Below are 21,457 nucleotides of genomic sequence, written 5' to 3' on the forward strand. Positions count from 1 at the left end.
CCAGCTGACCAAGAAAATGTTTTTGGAAAACATTACTGTGCAAAAAACTGTAGCTAGGACATCATCTGAATGCTCGTTAAAATCTCACCCCGTCGTCAATTAACATATTCGCCTCTCCACTCCATATATTATGGATGACCCTCGCAGCTCACTTAGATATTGTTACTAAATGCACCACTTTTCGGCAATGAGATAATGGACTTCATCAGGTCCAAGACACAGAGGATCTGCTTTGCTGCCTCAGCCACTGGCATTCCTCGTGTAGCCACCCCAAACACAACTCCCCACCCAAACGCCCGCCCTCTATCACCCCCTTCATCACCCCCACCATCCCCTCGCTCTCCCTTGTTCCCCTCTTCCACCCCAACCCACCAACTGCGCCTGGCTGACATACAGTTCCAGACTCTCACACTGTCCCGTCCCTTGTGTCTCTTTCTCCAACACATTTGCCTGAAACAGCAGACTTGATTCATTCCCTTCAACGTGATGAGGATAAAAAAAAACATACCCGACCCTTTCATTTCAACATTTTTTATTGTCACTACAGAACCATGGTAACAGGAGGTATAATGCTGGTCAATGACAGTCCTGCTGTCAGGGGAGGAGATACGCCAGTCAGTGAGTGTCAATCCCACTGTAACAAGAGGAGCTCTTCAAATGTACCTTCATCAAGCCTATTGTACATTAATGTCTCAATCAGATGGTATCAACCTCACTCTAATGGAATGCGTTGATTAGTTAATGTCAATTGGCTGCCCCGTTTCACCCACAAAGTACACAGTCACTCCACTTGACAATATATTCTGTGAAGCATTTTGAGACATCTCAACAATATGATAAGGTGCAGTATCAAATGCAAGGGTTATTATTGTTACCTCACTCTGTTGGGCTGCTTTGATCGGTTAGTGCAATTGAGAAGTGTTATCAGTCCCACTGTAACAGAGGTGTCCATCAGCAATAACCCTTCTGTGACGGAAGCCAGTGGTTGTATCAAATAGAAAGGGAAGAGTCCTCCAGTGAGTGACGGTACCAGAGATAATCAAGTCAAACATGAGAATATAACACAGGAGATTCTCTATAAATGGTCAGTGCTGCCGTGGTAATGTGTCGTACACAGCGGAATGTCTATCGATGTAATTCAGCTACATGTTCACACTTCTGGTGCGATACATTAAAAAAAATTGGAGATAAATACATGAAACCGCATTGATGGGCTATTTACCCCCAATGGATTGGAGAGAGGGGATGAGGGGGGGGAAAGAGTGGGGGAAAGAGAGGAGGGAGGGAAAGAGAGGGTGGAAGAGATAGCAGAAAGGTGGGAAGGGAAAGGAGAGGACACGGGGAAAGGAGAGGACACGGGGAAAGGAGAGGACACTGGGAAAGGAGGTGGTTCTATCACCTGCGTCAGTGAGAACCACCTGTGAGGGCCAACATATCTGCTCTCAACGCTGCCTTTAATTCACCGGCTGCAGCATTGGGGTGACGCGGATTACAATGTGACACAAGAAGCGGCAGAGAGAGCTGCCCCTGCGCTGCCCGATCACCGAGAGAGTGCAGTCTGCAGCGCGAAGACATGGTGGCAATTCCATTCCAGCCTCGCGTCAGCGGGATTCTCTCTGCGGCCTAGAAGGCGGTTGACATAATGATCTCCACCGAGTTCTGTGGCAGGGTCCTGTTAGCTGACAAGCCAAACGGCACCTTTTCCCACAGGTTTCGCCTTTTGAATTCCTCCGCGATCTCCAGCGGAGTTTTCCCCATCGTCTCCAGAACAACAAAGTACGAGAAGACGGTGAGCAGCAAACAGATCCCACAGAATATCAGGAAGCACAGGTAGCCCAGGTTCTCCTGCAGGACAACAAAAACACACGCACTCAAACAATTCCTCGCTTCGCATTTGAAATTGTAAAATAAAATAAAAAGGTGGCTGCCGCGTTTTGCCCACCAAACTACACAGTCAATCCACTTTAGTCAAGCAGGAATGTCTAGCGGTGTTCGCCATGTTAAGCTGCCCGTTTGGTCTGGTTGAATATGCAGTAGTAACCCCAATGCTCGCTCTGGAGACCCCCTCTGTTTTGGCACGTGCCCTTCTGCACCTAAACAGTCCTGTGGAGTTCTGTAGCTCAGTGGTTAGAACACTCGCCTCGCAAGCGAGAGGACCTGGGTTCAGTTCCCAGTTGCACAAGTTTCCTTATTCCCCACGCCTCTGTTTACCTAGCAGTAAGTAGGAACCCGGTTGTCAGTTGATTGGCGAATTACTTTTCCGGGGGTATAATTCCTTCAAAAATCATAATAATAATAAAAAATTGGTCACTTCAATCCACGACTGTTTGTGGGACTCTGCTGTGCGCAATTGGCTGCCGTGTTTCTCCCACAAAAAATAGTCAATTCACTTTACAGTATAGTCTGTGAAGCGTTTTGAGACGTCTCGAAGATGTGATACGATGCTATGTCAAATGCAAAGACTATTATTATTAATTATAAACAATCTGGGATTGGGGAGTGTCCATCTGGGGGAGAGGGTGCGCACTCCATACCAGAAAACAGAAGCCGCCAGGAAAAATGTTGCCGTGAGGGGATGAGTCTAATGTTTTTTTTAAGATTCAGTTACTTACAACGATGAATGAGAAAAACATTCCAATAATGAAGAGTCCGAACCAGTTGAGTATGCCATTGATCACAAAACCCGCTGGTCTGTCTGATTGGAGGAATATTTCGGTGGGTAATATGATAGTTACTCCACCTGCAAAGAAATAAAAAAAAGCTAAATCAGGAAACATCTCACTCGGACTGTATTTTGTATTGTGACTGCTCTCTCTCTCTTTCTCCCTCCCTCATACCCCCATATATTCACAAGACACAAAATTCCATCCGTCTCAACCTGTAAGTCCATTTGATTCTGAAAGTTACTGAATTGTGGTTAACTCCTATACAGTTTGGTTTATAGTCCCATTCTTTATTCTCCTTCCTCTGCATTAAATAACATTTGCCATTTTGTCCGCTCTTTCGACAGGAGTATATTACAACAACAACTTGCATTTATATAGTGACCCATCACGCATGATAGTGTCCCAGAGCACTAATACCAGAAAAGGACTGTCAAGCATGATCTAAATTAGGGGCAAATAATTTGAGAAAAAGGTATCTATTGCTGTTTAACTCACCTGGGCCAATTGCATAGCTGAAGATGTAAGCAAAGATGATGAATAAGCTACAATAAGGCACCCAGTGGAGGAAACTCTGTAAGACAAAAGATAACATTGATAACAATGCCCTATGACAGTGCCCTCACACTGGCCTTCAACCCCTTCACTCCTTTATTGGAGAAAACACCCTAATGGCCTGGATAATGTCCAGACAGATTTGATATTGTGATATTGATGTTGTGGAGTCCTGTAGCTCAGTGGTTAGAGCACTCGCTTTGCAAGTGAGAGACCTGAGTTCAATTCCAGGCAGAGGGCGAAACCTTGGGCAAGTTTCCTTACTCCACACTCCTAATAATAATTCCTCCAAAACCAAAACCAATAATAAATTGGTCATTTTCAATCCACGACTGTCTGTGGGACAATGCTGAGCGCAATTGGCTGCTGCGTTCGCCCACAAATATACAGTCAATTCACTTTACAGTATATTCTGTGAAGCGCTTTGGGACGTCTAGAAGACTTGAAAAGCGCTGTATCAAATGCAAGGATTATTATTATTATTTAAGGTTCAAAATCTCGTCTGTGCTAAATTAGCTGATCTCACCCAGAGAGTTAGGATTTCATCGTTGTGCTCAGCTACTCTGGGTCAGGAAGGGAAACATCAGCCAGGCTTTGCACCTTCTAAGACCATTCTGAAAAGCTTGGACCTTAGCTACGATGTCTCCCTCAGGTCAACAGACCAGTTGCAAAGCTCCTAGGAGTATAATAGCCACTTGGGCGAGCTATTGGAAAGTGTCTGGTCGAAGTAAAAAAAAGGAAATAATAAGTCATATCATAATCATAACAATCTGTGGATTTGGTATAGCGCCTTTCACGTCAGGAGGAGATGGGAGATGGAAAAATAATTTTTAAAAAAATCAGCAATGGAGAAAAATTGGATGAATATATTTTGCTAAACGATTCCTGAAATTTTTGCGATCAAACATTGGAGGGCGAATGAATGGTTTTCAGGCTCGCTGTTGTGTTTGCAGGAACTGCATTGGGGCCGCAGGGCACAGAATGCTTTAAATAAAACATAGGCTCCATTTCAACCCCTGAAAGACACTCTCTCCTTTAGGTGGTGCTATTTCCAAAGGACAGAAATGTTCTAGTCTTGATAGAGACCATTAAAAATCATGGGAAATTGGTCAATTCTAGCATAAATCATGCTGGGAACTTCCATCTTAATGCCAAACCATGACAATCAATATCCCTCATTCAATGTCCCTTTAAGCGCTCGGAAACGCTGCCCGGTGTGAAGGCACTATATAAATGCAAGTTGTTATTGTTGTTGTTGACCTCTTCCCAATTGATTTAATTTCCAGCACAAAGTTAGACATGTGACTGATTGCTGGCTGTGTGCTCTGCAATTAGATTTCCCTCGATAAAGACAGCGAAAACCATTGCTATTTTTGGTCAGTAGTATTAGTAAGGCGTCACTGTCTAGACGGAAGCGTGTAGAATGACTGGCTGAATGAAGACTGTCACTGCACGTGGAACTATACCCAAGAATGTGTCACCATCTTCTGGAAACAAAGCGTTGGAGGGAGACAGAAACATCATAGAATGATAGAAATTTACAGCCCATTCGACTCACTGAATCTAGCAGAGGTTCTCAGAACAAGGTATTTGGTCAATCCCACAGCCCCGCCCTATCCCCATTCCCCTTCAAACTTCTATCAACAACAAAAACAAATTACATTTGTGTAGCGCCTTTCAAGTCAGGAGGACGTCCCAAGGCACTGGACAATCAGGGTCCCAAGCTGGTGGTTGGGATCAGGAAGGTGAGGAGGGTAGGGATAGGAGGGTGACCGAAGACATGGTCAAAGGAGGATCTCAAGACTATTCTTCGTATACCTATCTATTTCCTTCTTTGAACCCACAGTGGACTCTGCCTCTACTACCATTGGTTAATAAATGTGCTGGCTGGCATTGTGTGACTCACTTCACAACCATCTCGGAAAGAAACTTCAAAGAATACACTTTTCAACATGGCAATAACTCCTCCAAAACTGATGGATGCACAGAAACAGGACAAAGAAACGAGGTGACAGAACCAACATATATGAACCCGGGCCATTCTCCCAACAAATGTTTGGTAGAGAGCCGGTAGGTGTTTATAGGTTCAGGAAAGGTTTCAGCATTCACTGAGATGTATAAAAATCAATCCTGAATTAAAGTTAAAAGGCAAGAAAACACTTAAATCAAAGTGAAAGTGTTCTGCCTGGAAGGGCAACTTAACTACACGATAACAATTTGATTATTTTGCGTTCAATGTTTGAATTATCACAAGATGTTTTAGGAAGAAGAAGGACCTCTCAACCCATCTGATCACATCCTTCCTAAATGCCCCATCTCAGCGTCAAGCTCGTTTTTTTAAATGAATCCAGTGTCCTGGCTTCATCTACCCTTCCTGGCAACCTGATGCAGTCATAGATGGAGCTAAGAATATATGTATTCCAGGGCTTCTCCTGTCAAACTCCTTTTCAAACTGGCCAAAAGCTTGAACGACGTGTCTGACGCTGCTGTTTTCTTGCAAAACTGAAATTAATTTATTTCTTTGTTTCATCTGAAATGCAAACATCTCAGCCCTCGGTTTTTGCAACATGTACTACAGCGTGTGAACCAACAGGGGGCAGAGGTAGCACTTGGCAAATGCTTAACAATCGACCCGTCCATTAAAAGTTTTTCCCGATAACATCATAAGAACGAAGGGACGTACAGGTCAGGAAAACAGGTGCAGTCCACCTGGCCTGCCTCAAGGAGAAAGCAAACAAATATTGCTTAAAAATCTCTCGCTGTTCTATCTCTCGTGCCCTTCGGTCGATTCATTTGCAAAATAAGTAGCTCAATTCTGTCTAGAATTTGTAACACAATCGTCCTTCGGATGAGACATTAAACCGAGGTCCCGTCTCCCTGTTCAGGTGGATGTTAAAGATCCCTTGGCACTATCCCCAAATAAAATTGGTCACTCACTCCATCACTTTCTGTGGGACATAGGTGCTATACAAATGTAAATTTGCTGTTGTTGTCGTTGCTGTGCGCAACTGGCTGCTGCGTTTCGCCCACAAAATGCACAGTCGATCAAAGGATTTACTGTAAAGTGTAATGACTGTGTATTTGTAGGCAAATGTGGTAGTCAATTTGCACACAGCAATATCCGACAAACAGCAATGAAATAAATGACTCATTTTACTTGGGTGGTGGGGGGGGGGGAGCGGGTTGTGTGCCAGGACACTGGGGAGAAACTCCCTTCTCTTTTCTGATAATGCCCTGGAATCATTAACGTCAATCAGATCAGTCAGATGAGACCTCGGTTTAGGTTCCAAAGGACAATACAGCGCTCTTCCAGCAATACCCTGGAGTGTCAGCTTCGGTTTTAAGTTGAAAGTCCCCAATCTCTGACCTAGTGGCAAGAATGCCCCCAACTGAGCCAGAATGACATCAACATATTCCACCATTTACCTGCATCTAAAAGAGAATATCTATATCTCAAAGGTAAGCCTCACAGGTACATCTACCTAATGTACATCTGTACTTCCCAATTTAAAGAATTGAGAGTATATCCAGACATTTACTCACAAAATAGATATACCATTCACAAAGCAGTGTAGTGTCTACAACACTATATTGTATATACACACCTGCAGATTTTACACAGGTCTTATAATAATAATAATCATAATAATCTTTTTGATTTCATATAGCGCCTTATCACTTCTTCGAGACGTCTCAAAGCTCTTCACAGAATATAACAATAATAATCCTTGCATTTGATATAGCGCCTCATCACGTCTTCTCGACGTCTCAAAGCGCTTCACAGAATAGACCGTAAAGTGAATTGACTGTATATTTGTCGGCGAAGCATGGCAGCCAATTCTGCACAGCAGTGCCCCACAAACAGTCATGGATTGAAGTGACCAATTTCATTATTTTTTTTCTTGAGGGATTATTAGCAGGCGTGTGGAGTAAGGAAACTTTCCCAAGGTTTTGCCCTGCCGGGAATCGAACCCAGGTCTCTCGCTTGCTAGGCGAGTGCTCTAACCATTGAGCTACAGGACTCCTATATATACTGTAAAGTGTATTGACTGTATATTTCGTGGGTGTATACATATACATCTTACAGAGACCACACATATCTTGGTACAACAAACAGAATCTATCCAGTCATGCTAAGCCTCTCATTGTTTCGCTCATACGCTCAGCACGTTAGCCTTTTGCCAGGGACTGTCATCCCTGGAACTCCAATTGGGATGTGCAACCACTCATCTCATAAGGTGGTGATCAGCTCAATAGAAACATTTCAGTATTCTGACAATTTAACAGGACCATTCAATGATGCCATTCCAATCACTGGTGCCATTCATTTATTAGTGCCAATCCATTGAAAGCTGACAGTCTTCATTACTGGAGTTGGAGAACAGGACATGTGAGCGTTTTTGCCAATTCCCCCCCCACCCCTTTGTAAGCCACCCCACCATGGGAGGAATTCACAGTTAATGCCAACCCTAGTCCCAACAGATAGCCACGCAAATAGAGCTTGGAGATAGCGAACCCGGGCTGGTTTCCTCCTTCTCTGGCCCTGGGGTCACTCAGGTCAACTGTACCATCCCTACCCCAAACCCAGTTAAGATGTGGTAACTCAGCACTGGTCAGGAATGGAGCATGCAACATTGAGGTCTGTAAGGCTGACTGCTATACACCAAGCAGTGCCTTTACCCATATACCCATGTAATTTTGTTGTTGCTGTAGATCTTTGGGGAAGCTGAGTACATGTTTTGCCAGAGAACCACTGACACTTACAGTACAGAAGAAGGCCATTATGAATAACATTCTGTATCGTGTGAAGCGCTTTGAGACGTCTCAATGACGTGATAGGGCGCTGCATCAAACGTAAGGATTATTATTATTATCTAACAACCACAGAGTCCCATGCTCTTTTGACCATTCTTTAATTAAGTTTCCATCATCCATGCCACCTTTTCATTAATACTAATTCATTAGTTTGACAGGGAGGGAAAGAAATTTTGCCCATTGCCCTGGCCAATAAATGCACAAAAAAAATTGGTCATTCATGGCTATTTGTGCGACATTGCTCTGCACAATTGACTGCTGTATTTGTATAAAAAATTCCAGTCACTACAACAACAATTTATTCATGCCAGGTGGTGTCTCGGAACACTACACTTTACAGTAAATCATGGGAAGGCTTTGAGAAGCCTCATATAGGTGCAACATCAAGTTATATCAAATCAAGCATTTTAATAGTTATTATAGCAAGCTACTTATTTGCATACCTTATCAAAAAACCCTTTGAAAATCTATCCAAATGCATGACATTACTTTAGTGATTTTCTCGGTTATTGCAACAAAGAACACACTATAACCCGCATTACAGAATAATAGTCTTTGGGAAACAAAGATTTTATTTTACTATATTTATAAATCATTCCCGATAGACCTTAAATCACTGCCAGTAATCTCCACATCAAGGGGACTGTCAAGGATGAACAGACGCTACACATGATATCAACCTGTAAACACTCGGAAATGGAGCTATCACGCTCCCCTGCCTTACCTTGGCTTCAAGACCTTTCTTTAGTGGAAAGAACTGAATGTGAATAAAAAGAGTAATCTGTCTTACATCGTGTACCTGCACTGTAAATGATTATCCAATCTTTGAAACATCATGTCCTCTGGTGTATAGATTGTGCTTGGAGATAGCTAGCTATCATGCCCAGAATCTAATCCATCATTTTTACATACTCAAGTTTTCCTCTTGCCTCCCGTGGGTAATAAATTCCAATATCTCCTCTTCTTAAAGTCCTGCTGTATTAACTGAAAAGCAAGGAGAAAATCCAGGTGGTTCCTGCTTTAGTTACCAAATATAGTCTACCACCACCTGAACTGCCACTGTCAATAGACCACCTCTCTCACACAGCCAGCACCACTGAAACATCAACAAGATACATGTGTGACACTAACGGGCAGAGGTGATGGCACAGAAGTGGAAAGAAAGTTTAAGTTGGTGAGTTGTGTCAAGAGGAGGAGTTCACATCGAAACAGCCTACAAGGGGGAGATGGGCAGAGAACATTGCCAAGCTGTTGAAACAACAATGGCAGATGTTGGTTTGGGACAAGGGCAGCAAACACCCACCGATAGTCAACAAAAGCCAGTACCAACAGATTCAACCTGAACATTCCCACAGAGTCAACAGCAACAGAACAGTCTCAAGACCTGCCTTTTCAACCATGCTTCGGTCATCTTCCCTCCTCCACCAACCCCTCTCTAATCCCAACCTGCAGTTTGGGTGCAAACCCCTGATGGTCCAGCACCTTGGGACCTCCTCCAAACGTCAATAGTCACCAACCAGACAACACCAACAGAGCTAACCCCAACAGAGTCAATATGAACAGACAAGGCACCAACAGAGCCAACACCAACAGAGTCAATACCAACAAGATCAGCAGCAGTAGTGCCCAAACATCCCACACCATTACCAGGGCCATACATTACACCCTTACCATCAACCCTCTACATGTTGTAGATCATCAAAAGCTTCACAACCTGTAACCTTAACCTTTCCCAGGCTCCGCCAGCCCATCACCCCCATCCTCACCAACTCCAATGGCTCTCTGTTGCCCAGTGGTTTGACCTTAAGATCCTGGTTCTAGATTTTAAATGTCTCTATCCACTGTGATTTCCTGCATTTCGACTCTCCACCCACTCGCTTCAACTCTGCCAATTTAAATGTCAGACTGGCTCATTTGGTAGCACTTTCACCTCTGAGTCAGAATTTAGTAGTTTAAGCCCCATGTTGGGACTTTGATCTCATAGTCTAAGCTGACACTACAATACTCTGTGTTGGGAGCACTTCTGACTATATATTTGTGGGTGAAACGTGGCACAGCAGTCATGCATTGAGTGACCAAATTATTATTGGTTTTTTGAGGGATTATTATTCCCGCAAAAGCAATCCACCAATCGACTAACACCTGGGTTCCTCCTCACTGCTAGGTAAGCAGAGGCGTGTGGAGTAAGGAAACTTGCCCAACATTTCACCTTGCCTGGGAATCAAACCCAGGTCTCTCGCTTGCGAGGTGAGCGCTCTAACCACTGAGCTACAGGACTCCGCTGGAACTACAGGAGATGGTAAAGCCTGTTAAAGATCTCTTAACACTATTTGAAGAGAGCGGGAGCAAAGTGGCTAAAAGCTCATCCACTGATGTAATCAGCCAGAAGTTAATGCATCTCATGTCCTACAGATGATTAAAACTGATCGCTTTCGGGCTTGAATGATTTATACGATTCTCAACTCTTGTAACTGCTCGCTGTAGATTTTGTACAATTGCTACAAGAGCCCAAGGTGAATCCCAGTAAAACTAAAAATAAATCTCATTCGTGCTGAAAAATATAACTGGGGAGTTAGCGATAAACACTGATGTTTCTGAAACTTTCCCTGATGGCCTAAGAGGTAAAAGCCCTAAAGTCACTCTTTACATTTCAAAGCTGCACCATGCACAGTGCTTCACCAATCTGTCCGCTCCCTCCGTTCGACAGGCATTGGCCTGCTTCATGTCCCCTGCCCTACCTATCTGCCCTCGGGCCTTCAGCCTCTCTGCCCCCAACCTCTGGAACTCCATCCTGGAGCCCCACCACCTTGCCCACCTCCCTTGCCTCCTTCAAGGCCCATCTCAAGACCTTATTTTTCGATCGTATCTTCGGTCATCTTATCTCCGCCACACCCCCTTGCCCTTCACTCTCTCTCTAATCCCAACCCGCAGCTCGGGTGCAAACCCCTGATTGTCCTGTGCCTTGGGACGTCCTCCCGACGTGAAAGGCCCTATATGAATGCAATTTGTTGTTGCTGTTTATTGCTGCTGCACTGAGGTCTGATGTTACCGCAGTTCAATTCACAAACTCTTCAAAGTTTCATTAACTGGATGGAGATTTAGAATGACAAGAGGAACTCTCAACAAGAGGTAGTAACTCATACAGATTTCAGTGACTGTTAAGTAACTATTGTTAGTTATTATAACATTATGAATTACTAGAAGATTCTTTCCCTTTCTTTCCCCACATCCAGTTGCTCCTCACCTGCAGAGATAGACTGATTGTCAACAGCCCCGTCCAAATAGTCATGAAAGCAAATCCTCCCCATAGCAGAACCTTTCTCCCAGCTCGTTCGATAAGACAAGCCTGTTGAACAAAATACATACAAATAAATCTGTTAGGAGCAATACAGCAACTTACTCTGGCCTTAGCAGAGTACATAGTATCACAGGAGAGCTAGTCCACCTGCTCAGGTATCTGACTATCAATGAGCCCACAAGTAGCAGACTGAAAGTCATTCCATCAATAATATTAATAATCCTTACATTGGATATAACTCCTTATCACGTCGCTGAGACTTCTTAAAGCACTTCATAGGATATACTGTCAAGTATAGTGACCGTGTGTTTTGTGGGCGAAACACAGCATCCGGTTGTGCACAGCAATTTCCCACAAACAGCCATGGAGTGAGTGACCAATTTTATTTGGGGAATTGTTGGCCAGGACACCGCGAGAGAGAAAATCCCTCCTCTTTTCAAATAGTGCATGTAACATCCACCAGAACAGGCAGATGGGACCTTGGTTTTTAACGTCTCATCCGAAGGATGACATCTCCAACAATCAACACACTCCCAAGCACCACATTGGAGTGTCATCTCAGATCTTGTGATTCCAAGTCCTGACATGGGACTTGAACCCACGACCTTCTGACTCAGAGGCGCGAGTGCTACCAGGTTGACACACAAGTCATGTCTGACAATGGAGGGCCCAATCATTGCAGGGATAACGGGAGTTGAATGGGAGGATTCTCTGCCCCCAGTGACTGGTCTGCCCTTCCAAGTCCTGCCAATGAGCCAGGCTGGGCTGTGCTGCCATCAGCAGTGCCCTGGAATGTGGACCTGCCTATCTCAGGAACCAGACTACCAAGACCGCCACAGAGGGGTGGGTCTATTCCAACATTCCATTGCCAGGCATGTCACCTTGGAGCCAGTTCAGTTCCAAGGAGATCCCACTTACCTCCCCCCCCCCCAAGGAGTTGGGTTACCAGTTGGTCGTTTGACAAGCGGAGCTCTGAGCCCTCATTAGGGTGGATGGAAGGGACCAGGAACTCCCTGCAAGCTTCCCGGTGGGCACCACAGCTCAGTATGAATACTTTATCTTTACATGGGATCTATCTGGGGCCGGGTTCAAGGTCTTCCCTGGTGCCTCCTTGTCTCCGGTCAGACATGGGTGTCTAAGCCAGGAAGGTGCACAGTAATCCAAGACACTGCTGATGGTTGACTGAACCTGTCTGGCCCATCAACGAACATGGAAATTTAGACGTGTCAGTTTATACCTCAGCCCTTGAACTTCAATAATTATCCACATTTTCTTCAAATTTGGCCAATCATACTCAACACTGCAACTGGCCCTGTGTCTAGGCATCGGTAAGCCACGTCATTAATTCAAACGAGTTTGCTTTTGATCTTAGGAGCTGTCAGACACAATAATCCTTGCATTAGTTACAACGCCTTTCACATCAGAAGGACGTCTCGAGCGCTTCAAAGTGTAGTGACTGTGCATTTTGTGGGTGAACCTAGATTCACATTAATGATTTGCACTGTTTCTCATCATTCTTACTTCAGTTATCTGGTTCAGATTGGTACCTACACATAGTATGAGGGTGAACATTTCAGTCAGTCCAGTTCCAATAGACACATATGGTATTATTCCTTTGGGTATTCCTACTGCGTAGAAAATATCAAAGGCATAAAAATAGATCTGAAAAACAGGAAACGGTCACGGGTATTTTGAGATTAAAAATATTAGGTTTGAAAGCTAAGCCACCATACAGTCACATTGTGTTAAATAATTAGGAACAATATTCAATGCCCAAATTTCCTTTTAACATCTTAGTAATTTCAGGCAAGAATAAAGCTTTAATCCATTATTATTACAGGGACAGATGGAGTCTCGATTTAATGTTTCATCCGAAAGAGCGGACGTCCAGCAACACAGCAACAACAACAACAACAAGATTCCATTTATAAAGCGCCTTTCACGTCAGGAGGACGTCCCAAGGTGCTGCACAGTTGGGTCATGACCCGAGCAGGGGGGAAATGGTCAGGGTGAGGGGGAGGGAAGGGAGGGAGCGAGGAGGGGGAATGGTCAGGGTGAGGGGAGGGAAGGGAGGGAGCGAGGAGGGGGAAGAGAGTCGAGAGGGGAGCTGAAGGCTCGGTCAAAGAGAAAGGTTTTGAGACCGGCCTTGAAGGAGGAAGGGAGGAGGCGGCGAAGGCACTGGGGGATAGGAGTTCCAGAGCCTCGGGGCTGAGAGGCTGAAGGCCCGCCACCGATGGTAGGGCGATTGGGGCGGGGGACGTGGAGCAGACCGGAGCCGGAGGAACGGAGGGTACGGGCAGGTAGGTAGGGGGATAGTAGGTTGGAGAGGTAGGAGGGAGCGAGGCCGTGAATGGCCTTGTAGGTGAGGATGAGGATCTTGAATTCGATCCTCTGGGGGATGGGGAGCCAGTGGAGGCGAGCGAGGGTGGGAGTGATGTGGTCCCGGAGTCTGGTGCGGGACAGTACACGAGCTGCAGAGTTCTGAATGACCTGCAGTGTGGAGGGAGGTGGCGGGAAGGCCGGCGAGGAGAGAGTTCCCATAGTCCAGCCTTGAGGTGACAAAGGCGTGAACCAGGGTTTCAGCGGCGTGAGGGGTGAGGTATGCCATAGTCTGGCGATGTTCCGGAGGTGATGGAAGGCGGTGCCAGTTGTGGTGCGGATGTGAGGGAGAAAGGACAGCTCAGGGTCGAACAGAACACCGAGGTTCCTGACTGGCTTTGCGAGGTGGAGAGTGCAGCCTTGGATGCTGATGGTGTCAGCGCCTGAGGTGCGGAGGCGCTGACGTGCGCCAATCAGGAGGGCCTCGGTTTTTCGCACGTTGAGCTGAAGAAAGTTGTCTCTCATCCAGGACTCAATGTCGGACAGACAGCTGTCAGGACATCAGTGGTCGTGGAGTTGAGAGTAGAGGAGGAAAGGTAGAGTTGGGTGTCATCCCCACTCCCCAAGCACTGCATTTCAGTATCACCATAAACTGTATGTGATTTCCAAGTCCCCGACGTGGGGCTTGAACCTACGACCTTCGGACTCAGAGGTGAGAGTGCTACCGACTGAGCCAGTCATCATACTTGTTAATGGTAACCCTGACTGTAAACTGTACACACAAGTGGAAAGTGAAAAGTTACAGCAAGTTACAGTCATTGACAGAAGGAGTAATTCATCATATTTGTCCGCTGACTAACACAGATTATAACTTACAGCTATTACACATATTACTGTAACAGTTATTTATAACATTGTACTTACGGCGTTGATGCCACTTAGCTGCAGAAACAACGAAATCATCAGGTTGATGATAAGCTGGCAACGTACAGATCGGTCTTTGCACAGCTCGAAAACACTCCTCGCCTTCCCATTGTTTATTGCATCTCGTTCTGCCTGCATGTCCTCAACCTCCTGGCTAAAATCACGCTTTCCCCACAGTCTCTGCAGGGCTGTGAGTAAAACAGAAAGGAGGCAAGGAACACATCACTTTAACTTCTGAGGAAACTTTGCTGTAAGATGCGGTCAGTGTTTCGACTGAGCTCAGGACCAAAGGATTTACTGTAAAGTGGAGTGACTGTGTATTTGTAGACGAATGCCGCAGCCCAATTGTGCACAGCGATGTCAAACAAACAGCCATGAAGTGAGTAACCAATTTTATTTTGTGGGACGCCGGGGGAAACAACAACAAAATTACATTTATAGAGCACCTTTCACGTCGGGAGGTCATCCCAAAGCGCTGGACAGTCAGGGGTCAGAACCTGAGCATGGGGGAGGGGTGGGGTAGCGGTGAGGGAAGGCAGAAAGGTGGGAGGGTGACTGAAGGCACGATCGAAGAGGAGGATCTTGAGACCAGCCTTGCAGGAGGCAAAGGAGGAAGCGAGGTGAAGCAACCCCCTTCTCTTTCCGAGTATTGGCTTGAGATCTTTAACATCCACCTAAACAGGCAGACAGGAGCTCGATTTAATGCGTCATCCGAAGGACGGCAACGCCAGCACTGCGCTGGAGTGCCAGCGTGAACTATATGAGCTCAAGCTCCGATGTGAGGCATGAACCCACAACCTTATGACTCAGAGGTGAAAATGCTCTCAACTGAGGCAGGCTGACACACATCTCCACCATATTTTGGGACTGAGGAATGGAGGGGATGATCTACTCACACACTAAGCTCAGGAAATACTGCATTCTTGCGTTCAGAGAATGATCCCTCATTTCTAGAGAAATTGTCCTCTGTGAGATAAACTGTTGTCACTTGCCGTTGATGGATGAGGTTCTGTTTCCTTTGTCAATCATGAGGTAGCGAGGGCTTTCTGGAAACCAGGGCAGGATAACAAGCTGCATAAAGGCAGGTATGGCATTGAAGGCCAACAGTAAAGGCCAGGTACTTTCGCTGCCTAATATTTCTCTGGGGAAAGAAAAAGAGTAGCTTATCACACACAGATCTGAGACACTCATTCTAAACTGTTAGCTTAATAATAATAGTAATAATGATCCTTGCAGTTGATATAGCGCCTCATCACATCATTGAGACGTCTCAAGGTGTTTCACACAATAGACTGTAAAGTGGAGTGACTGTGTATTTTCTGGGCGAAACGCGGCAGCCAATTGAGCACAGCGACGTCCCACAAACAGGCTTTAAATTTAAAATGCTGCAAGCCAAAAAAAAAAATCCAAATTTGTATCTATTCAAATTATTTAATGTTCACTTTTATTCATTTAAATAGTTGGTTTATAAACAATATAATGATAACTAATATTATCATAATAATTAATAATAGGATCATATTTGGAGTCGTTTCTTAAGCGAGTAAATCGTTCCGATATATTAACATCTCCAAGAGAACGGCTACATTATAATCCTGAATATTACGGATGAGATGTCTCTACAATTACTACTGTTTCTCAATACCCACACCCCTCCACCCCCATTCCTCGGTGGGCTTCACAAAGAATTTCTCCTGTGTGACATAAAGAGGTTCTATGCCAGGCCCCTCTCACGCAGCACGCAAGAAATTAATTTTACGCCTATGATTGCTTTACTGCTTTGCAAAGAGACTTACTTGAGTCCCATTATCTGTCCGGTGCATTTACCAATGGAAATGGATATTGCGATACTCAGAGTCACAACCCCTCGAAGTTTCTTTGGTGAACATTCCATTATGTAGATGCTGTGGACGTGTAGGCCAATCCCTTTAAACACAAGAAGCTCGGTAAATAAGCAACAACAACAACAACTTGGATTTATATAGCGCCCTCCTCGCCGGACGGCGTCTCAGAGCGTTTAAATTATGAAAGACTTAAAAATATGAGCCTCACACTTCCTGTACCAGTTTTGATCAAAAAAGAATCTGGTCACTCAATCCATCACTGGGTGCTGCCTTCCATCACAACTTCAAGCCGTTTTTCTAATGAATCCGGTGTCCTGGCCTTAACTGTCCTTTCTGGCAACTTGATCCATTAATCAATGCTCTTGACTGGGAGAAATTATGGTTCAACTGGTAATGATGTGAACACTGGGCAAACAAGTCTTTGCCTCTTTAACAATCAATGGCTTGAGTCTCAGCAGGTGTGTGACGCCTACTCCAGAAAGGAAAGCGAACGGAACCAAGAGAGGAGACAAGATCGACCTGGATAATAAATGAAATGGACACTGGACAGCAAAGCCACTGGCGAAAAAAGAGGACTTACGCCAGAAGCTCTAGAGTAGCCTTGACAAGTGGGAAACAAAAGCAAAGCTGAACAGTGAGTGAACGGGAAAAGCATATTTTCCAGCTGCAGCTGAAGTTATATCAAAACCCACGATAAGGCTCAAACCATGAGAGAAAGTTCTGATAAGGGTCTATTAGGGTCTATTTTAGGGGTCAAATGGGTGTAGAACATATACGGAGACCTCGTCATCGAGACGTATCAAAGTGTTTTGCAGGATATACTAGAAAGTGGTGTGACTCTGTATTTTGTGGGCAAACAGGACTATCAAATTGAGCATATCAATATTCCATAAACAGCCGTGAAGTGAGTGACTAACTTTATCTGGTCACAACATCAATTCAGCAGAATTAAGTTACCTTATTAAAAAAATAATAATAATCCTTGCATTTGATATAGCCTTATCACGTCAGCAGTTAATTACCTACAGCAGTGTCTCACAAACAAACAGTCGTGGATCAAGTGACCAAATGTTTTTTGTTTTTTTGGAGGGATTATTCCCCCCGGGAAAGCGATCTGCCAATCAACTAACACCCGATTCATTCTCATTCGCAGTACCTCCTTGTATTCCGTACAGGAACCTTGCCATCAAGATCATCTCGAACGATTTGGCCATCCTACTGAACCCCACAAACACAGCAGCCACGAGGGTCAAAAAGTTGCTGAATATCAGCGAGTTCTTCCTGGAACACAAGGCATCGGTTTGGTTTGAAAGGGTTCATCGAGCAGAATGGCTTTTCATCAATCTTCAAAATCAGAGCCTGGGATGTCTCACACTCACGCAGAGTGAGCACAGCTCCCAGCGAGCAGGCAGTCCAACCAATTAACAATGTCTTGCATATCGGGTGCAAAACACCTGCTTTCATTTATTTCAATATCCTCTCACTCGGCTACAAATCCCTTTAGGCCCTGGCACTTTCCTACCTTTCTGATCTCCTCTCTCCCCACTCCACTACCTTCTCCTTCTGTTGGGCTGGCTCTGGCCTCTTGCTTGTCCCTCGTCCCCTCCGCTTCACCATCAGCGGTTGCACTTTTATCCACTACACCCCGAAGCTTTAGAACGCTCTCCCCCAATCACTCCACCTTGACCCTCCTTCCCCTCTTTTAGATCACGACTGAAGACCTTCATCTTTGACCGTGCTCACGGTCACCTCCTCCCTCCCTCCAGCTCAGCATCAGGCTCCGCCACTTACGTGCTCTGCCACGCTGTCCCACTTGAAGAGAGCTATATAAATGCAAGTTGTTGTTCTCCAATTTATTCATGAAACATGAGGTTTAAATGGTGCCTGATTGGGGTTCTGGGAATAGGGGGGAAAAGGACCATATTCTTGTGTTCCTACCTTCCATATTTTACTGAGAGGTGTCCAGCGATCAGAGCTCCTATCAATCCGCCGATCGAATAAATAGATACAATGACTGACCAGATCATTTTCACCTTATTCTCTCCAATCACTGTCTCGTATCGCTCCCTCCAAGTCTCATTGATAAAACACTTGATGTACTGAAATTGCAGAATATAAACATTGAGATGTTCTTTCTGTCGCTGTTCAGGTTTAAACCCCTTCTATTTGTGACAATCTTAGCATTTACCTGCTTCTAATGAATCCCCAATGCATAGCACTAAGCATGCAATGTGCCAATGGTTAAGTGAGTAATATAGAGGAGGAAGGCCCTAGGTTTCATTCACAAGTCTGTGTCGAATTACCTGATCTTATCCAATAGAGGTGTTCAAAATTATGAAAGGGCTCAATCGGTGGCCATGCCATAGGCAGTTTCCGCTTGCTGTCAAATCCAAAACAAGACAGCGTAAACTAAGATAGGGGAGTTCAGAAGGAGTTCCTTATGCAGAGGTTGGTGACAATATAGAAGAAGCTATGAGAAGCTGTTGTTGAAGCAGAAAGGATAAGAGGAAACCATAAGGGAGAGGGGATGAGGAGAGGTGGAGGCTCATGTGGAGTATAAACACTAAGTGCCGAAAGGCCTGTTTCCTTGCTGTACAATCTATTCATTCTATGTAATTTAGTCAGGCCAGTAGCAGAGAGCGATTGGCCTCAGCATCCCTGAGTGAGAGAGGTAAAAAAAAACATCCTGGGTTGTCAGCTCACGGAAAGTGCATGTGTGTGGACAGCAAGAAAGGCAGGTTTGGATACAGCTGTGATTCCCCACATGGTGACACAACACACCAGCAATCATTGTCTGGGCTCAAACATGAAACACTTGATGAATGACTGGATGGCAGCTTAGCCTCCGACATCAGTCAGCACCTTCACTAAAGGACGGGAGATGATAGGAAGTTAATCATTGGTACCTTTGATCCAACTGTTCAATGGTAAAAGCATTTTAGTCCCACATCACAGGCAATTTACAAATGCTAAAAATGTACTCCCAAGGTTTTTCTTAACACGTCGATAATAGATAATAATGATTATTATTCATAATAATGGATAAACATAAAGTAGAGATATGTTGCTCACGGCTGATGGTGCATTAACGAGAGACATATTCAATCCGTGCTGGAGAGTTCCTCCCAACCCCGACACGAAGATCAGCATCAAAAGAATCTTCAGATGTAACTGAGTGAAGAAAAGTGTCAGCATTCAGAAACTCAACAATCTGTGCTTTGGATGAGATGTCAAACTGAGATTCCATCTGTCTGTTCAGGTGGATGTTAAAGATCCCATCTCACACCTGAGAAGAAACAAGAGTTTCTTCCAGTGTCGTAGATTACAATCTCCCAGATAAAATTGGTCATTCACTTCACGGCTGTTTTCGGGGTGACATTCCTGTGTTCAAATTGACTGAAATGTTGTTTCATGGGGAACTTTATATGGGGAAATGTTATCTAGTGAATGTGGGGCTTGAACCCAAAACCTTCTGGCTCAGAGGTGAGAGTGCTGTCCAGTGTGCCAGGCTGACACCTGCACAGAGAAGTGTCTTTCCCCCAGTGTCCTGGCCAACAGATAAAACTGATCATTCACTTCATGGCTGTTTGTGGGACATTGTTGTGTGCAAATTGGCTGCTGTGTTTTCCTGCAAAGGCAGTAGTACCGACCCATCTTAACTTGTGGAATGCAGCAAGCATAGAAGTTTTTCTCTTTTCATCCAGTGGTCGTAATCAAACTAACATGTCAGAGAATATCAAGTTCTTTCTTACATGAACACCATTCTCTCTGACCCGCACAGGCACCTTGGTTGTTGGGTTGTGCTGTGCTGGTTAATAATCAAGGGATGGGAAGGGAGTGGGAGGGCATGAGCTATGGATATCGTCAGGTTATCATTGGTTTCACTCAGGGAACAGAATGTGAAGTGGCAGTGTTTACCCATTTTCAATTAATAATTCCTTCGAAAAGAAAATTTGACAAGAGATAATTTCTTACTCAGGTTTCACAAGAGACCGAGCAAGTGATTGATTACTCTGTGGTTCAAAATGAAGAAAGCCTTCGGCAAGAATCCAGGTTAGCAATGCCAAAAACTATTTAAGCAGTTGATGTGTTTTAATTAACCAGGAGTAGAGGATTAAAGATTAAACACATTAAATTCTGTACTATTCTTTTTGAGAATTATACAGCTAAGTAAAATAAAAAGAAAAACCTCTGAGATTCTGTGAATTCACTAAGTACAAAATTGCTAAATTCTTGGACAATTCCACTCTTTCGGATTCGTACTATTGGCAGCTTAACAGTGAGGACTGAATGGGAATGAAAGGCGTGTGACTGATATTAGGAGAGGGGGACAAACCAATTTATTACAACCCAGACAAGTAGTGGGAAAATTTATTATCGAGAATATGTTAAGTGAGCATTTCGATATGCTGTATAAACACTGATCATGAAAAAACGGCTTGGTTTTGGTAGGTAACATCATATCCAACTAAGTAATAGTCATTTGACATCTCCGAGACAAATAAAGGATCAATAGGCTTTGGACATAGATTGCCAGATGAAATGCTGACTAATGAAATTGGTGACTTGTTTCATGACTGTTTGTGAGCCATTGCTGTACGCAATTGTGCTGCCGCATTTGCCTATCAATACACACTCACCCCATTTCATATGTTATGAAGTGTGCCATTACAGACCTGCCCGCTCCCTCCACTCAGTGGGCTCCAGCCTGCTCCATGTCCCCTGGCTTGCGAGGCCAGTGCTCCAACCAATACGCTACAGCACTCCACTCCATAGCTACGGTGCTGAGTTCACTGATCTCAGCTGGGGCAGTGCATTTGGACTCAGGACCCTTTGCTCAGGCAGACAAAGAGTTGAACTCAAACCAGGGTTCCTGGGCCTGATTGATCAAGGTGGCACCCAATGGCTTGCTTCTGATGCTCTCCAATGTTGAATAATCTGCCAATACTCACTGCCAAGGCTCGTCGATTAAGCAGCGCATTAAGCCGGCTAGCTGACGACTGTGGAACGAAACACCACATTTCAAGGTAAAAGGAGAC

General features: G+C 44.7%; 1 protein-coding gene and 1 non-coding gene across 4 annotated transcripts; both read right to left on the reverse strand.

The window, feature by feature from the left end:
• Positions 1-1,281: 1,281 nt before the first annotated feature.
• On the reverse strand, positions 1,282-21,107 carry LOC103189862 (solute carrier family 2, facilitated glucose transporter member 11). Of its 3 annotated transcripts, XM_007910397.2 has the most exons (12): positions 21,059-21,107; positions 19,491-19,589; positions 18,357-18,517; positions 17,575-17,699; positions 16,371-16,500; positions 15,567-15,715; positions 14,575-14,762; positions 12,883-12,993; positions 11,278-11,379; positions 3,162-3,237; positions 2,613-2,740; positions 1,282-1,845 (listed from the first exon to the last, which is right to left on the reverse strand). In XM_007910397.2, exons 2-12 carry the CDS (start codon positions 19,566-19,568, stop codon positions 1,624-1,626), a joined length of 1,470 nt encoding a protein of 489 aa, XP_007908588.1. In that variant the 5' UTR covers positions 19,569-19,589; positions 21,059-21,107; the 3' UTR covers positions 1,282-1,623. The 3 variants fall into 3 exon arrangements, with proteins under 3 accessions (XP_007908588.1, XP_007908587.2, XP_042193120.1); XM_007910396.2 differs by lacking the exon at positions 21,059-21,107 and having other exon boundaries at positions 19,491-19,609; XM_042337186.1 differs by lacking the exons at positions 17,575-17,699; positions 18,357-18,517; positions 19,491-19,589; positions 21,059-21,107 and adding an exon at positions 16,627-16,686.
• On the reverse strand, positions 7,170-7,241 carry trnaa-agc. Its single transcript has one exon. It is a non-coding gene; the product is annotated as a tRNA-Ala (tRNA).
• Positions 21,108-21,457: the final 350 nt, after the last annotated feature.

This window comes from Callorhinchus milii, unplaced genomic scaffold (assembly GCF_018977255.1).
Source record: "Callorhinchus milii isolate IMCB2004 unplaced genomic scaffold, IMCB_Cmil_1.0 Scaffold8, whole genome shotgun sequence".
Taxonomy (NCBI): Eukaryota; Metazoa; Chordata; class Chondrichthyes; order Chimaeriformes; family Callorhinchidae; genus Callorhinchus; species Callorhinchus milii.

Bases quoted from the DNA above. Each gene is read 5' to 3' on its own strand.
- LOC103189862 (XM_007910397.2), bottom strand. From the start codon at position 19,568: ATGCTGATCTTCGTGTCGGGGTTGGGAGGAACTCTCCAGCACGGATTG. The intron at 15,716-16,370 runs GTAAGTCTCTTT...TTCTTTCCCCAG, and splicing joins GGACAGATAATGGGACTCAA to AGAAATATTAGGCAGCGAAA. The intron at 14,763-15,566 runs GCAAGTGACAAC...TTTTACTCACAG, and splicing joins CAGAACCTCATCCATCAACG to CCCTGCAGAGACTGTGGGGA.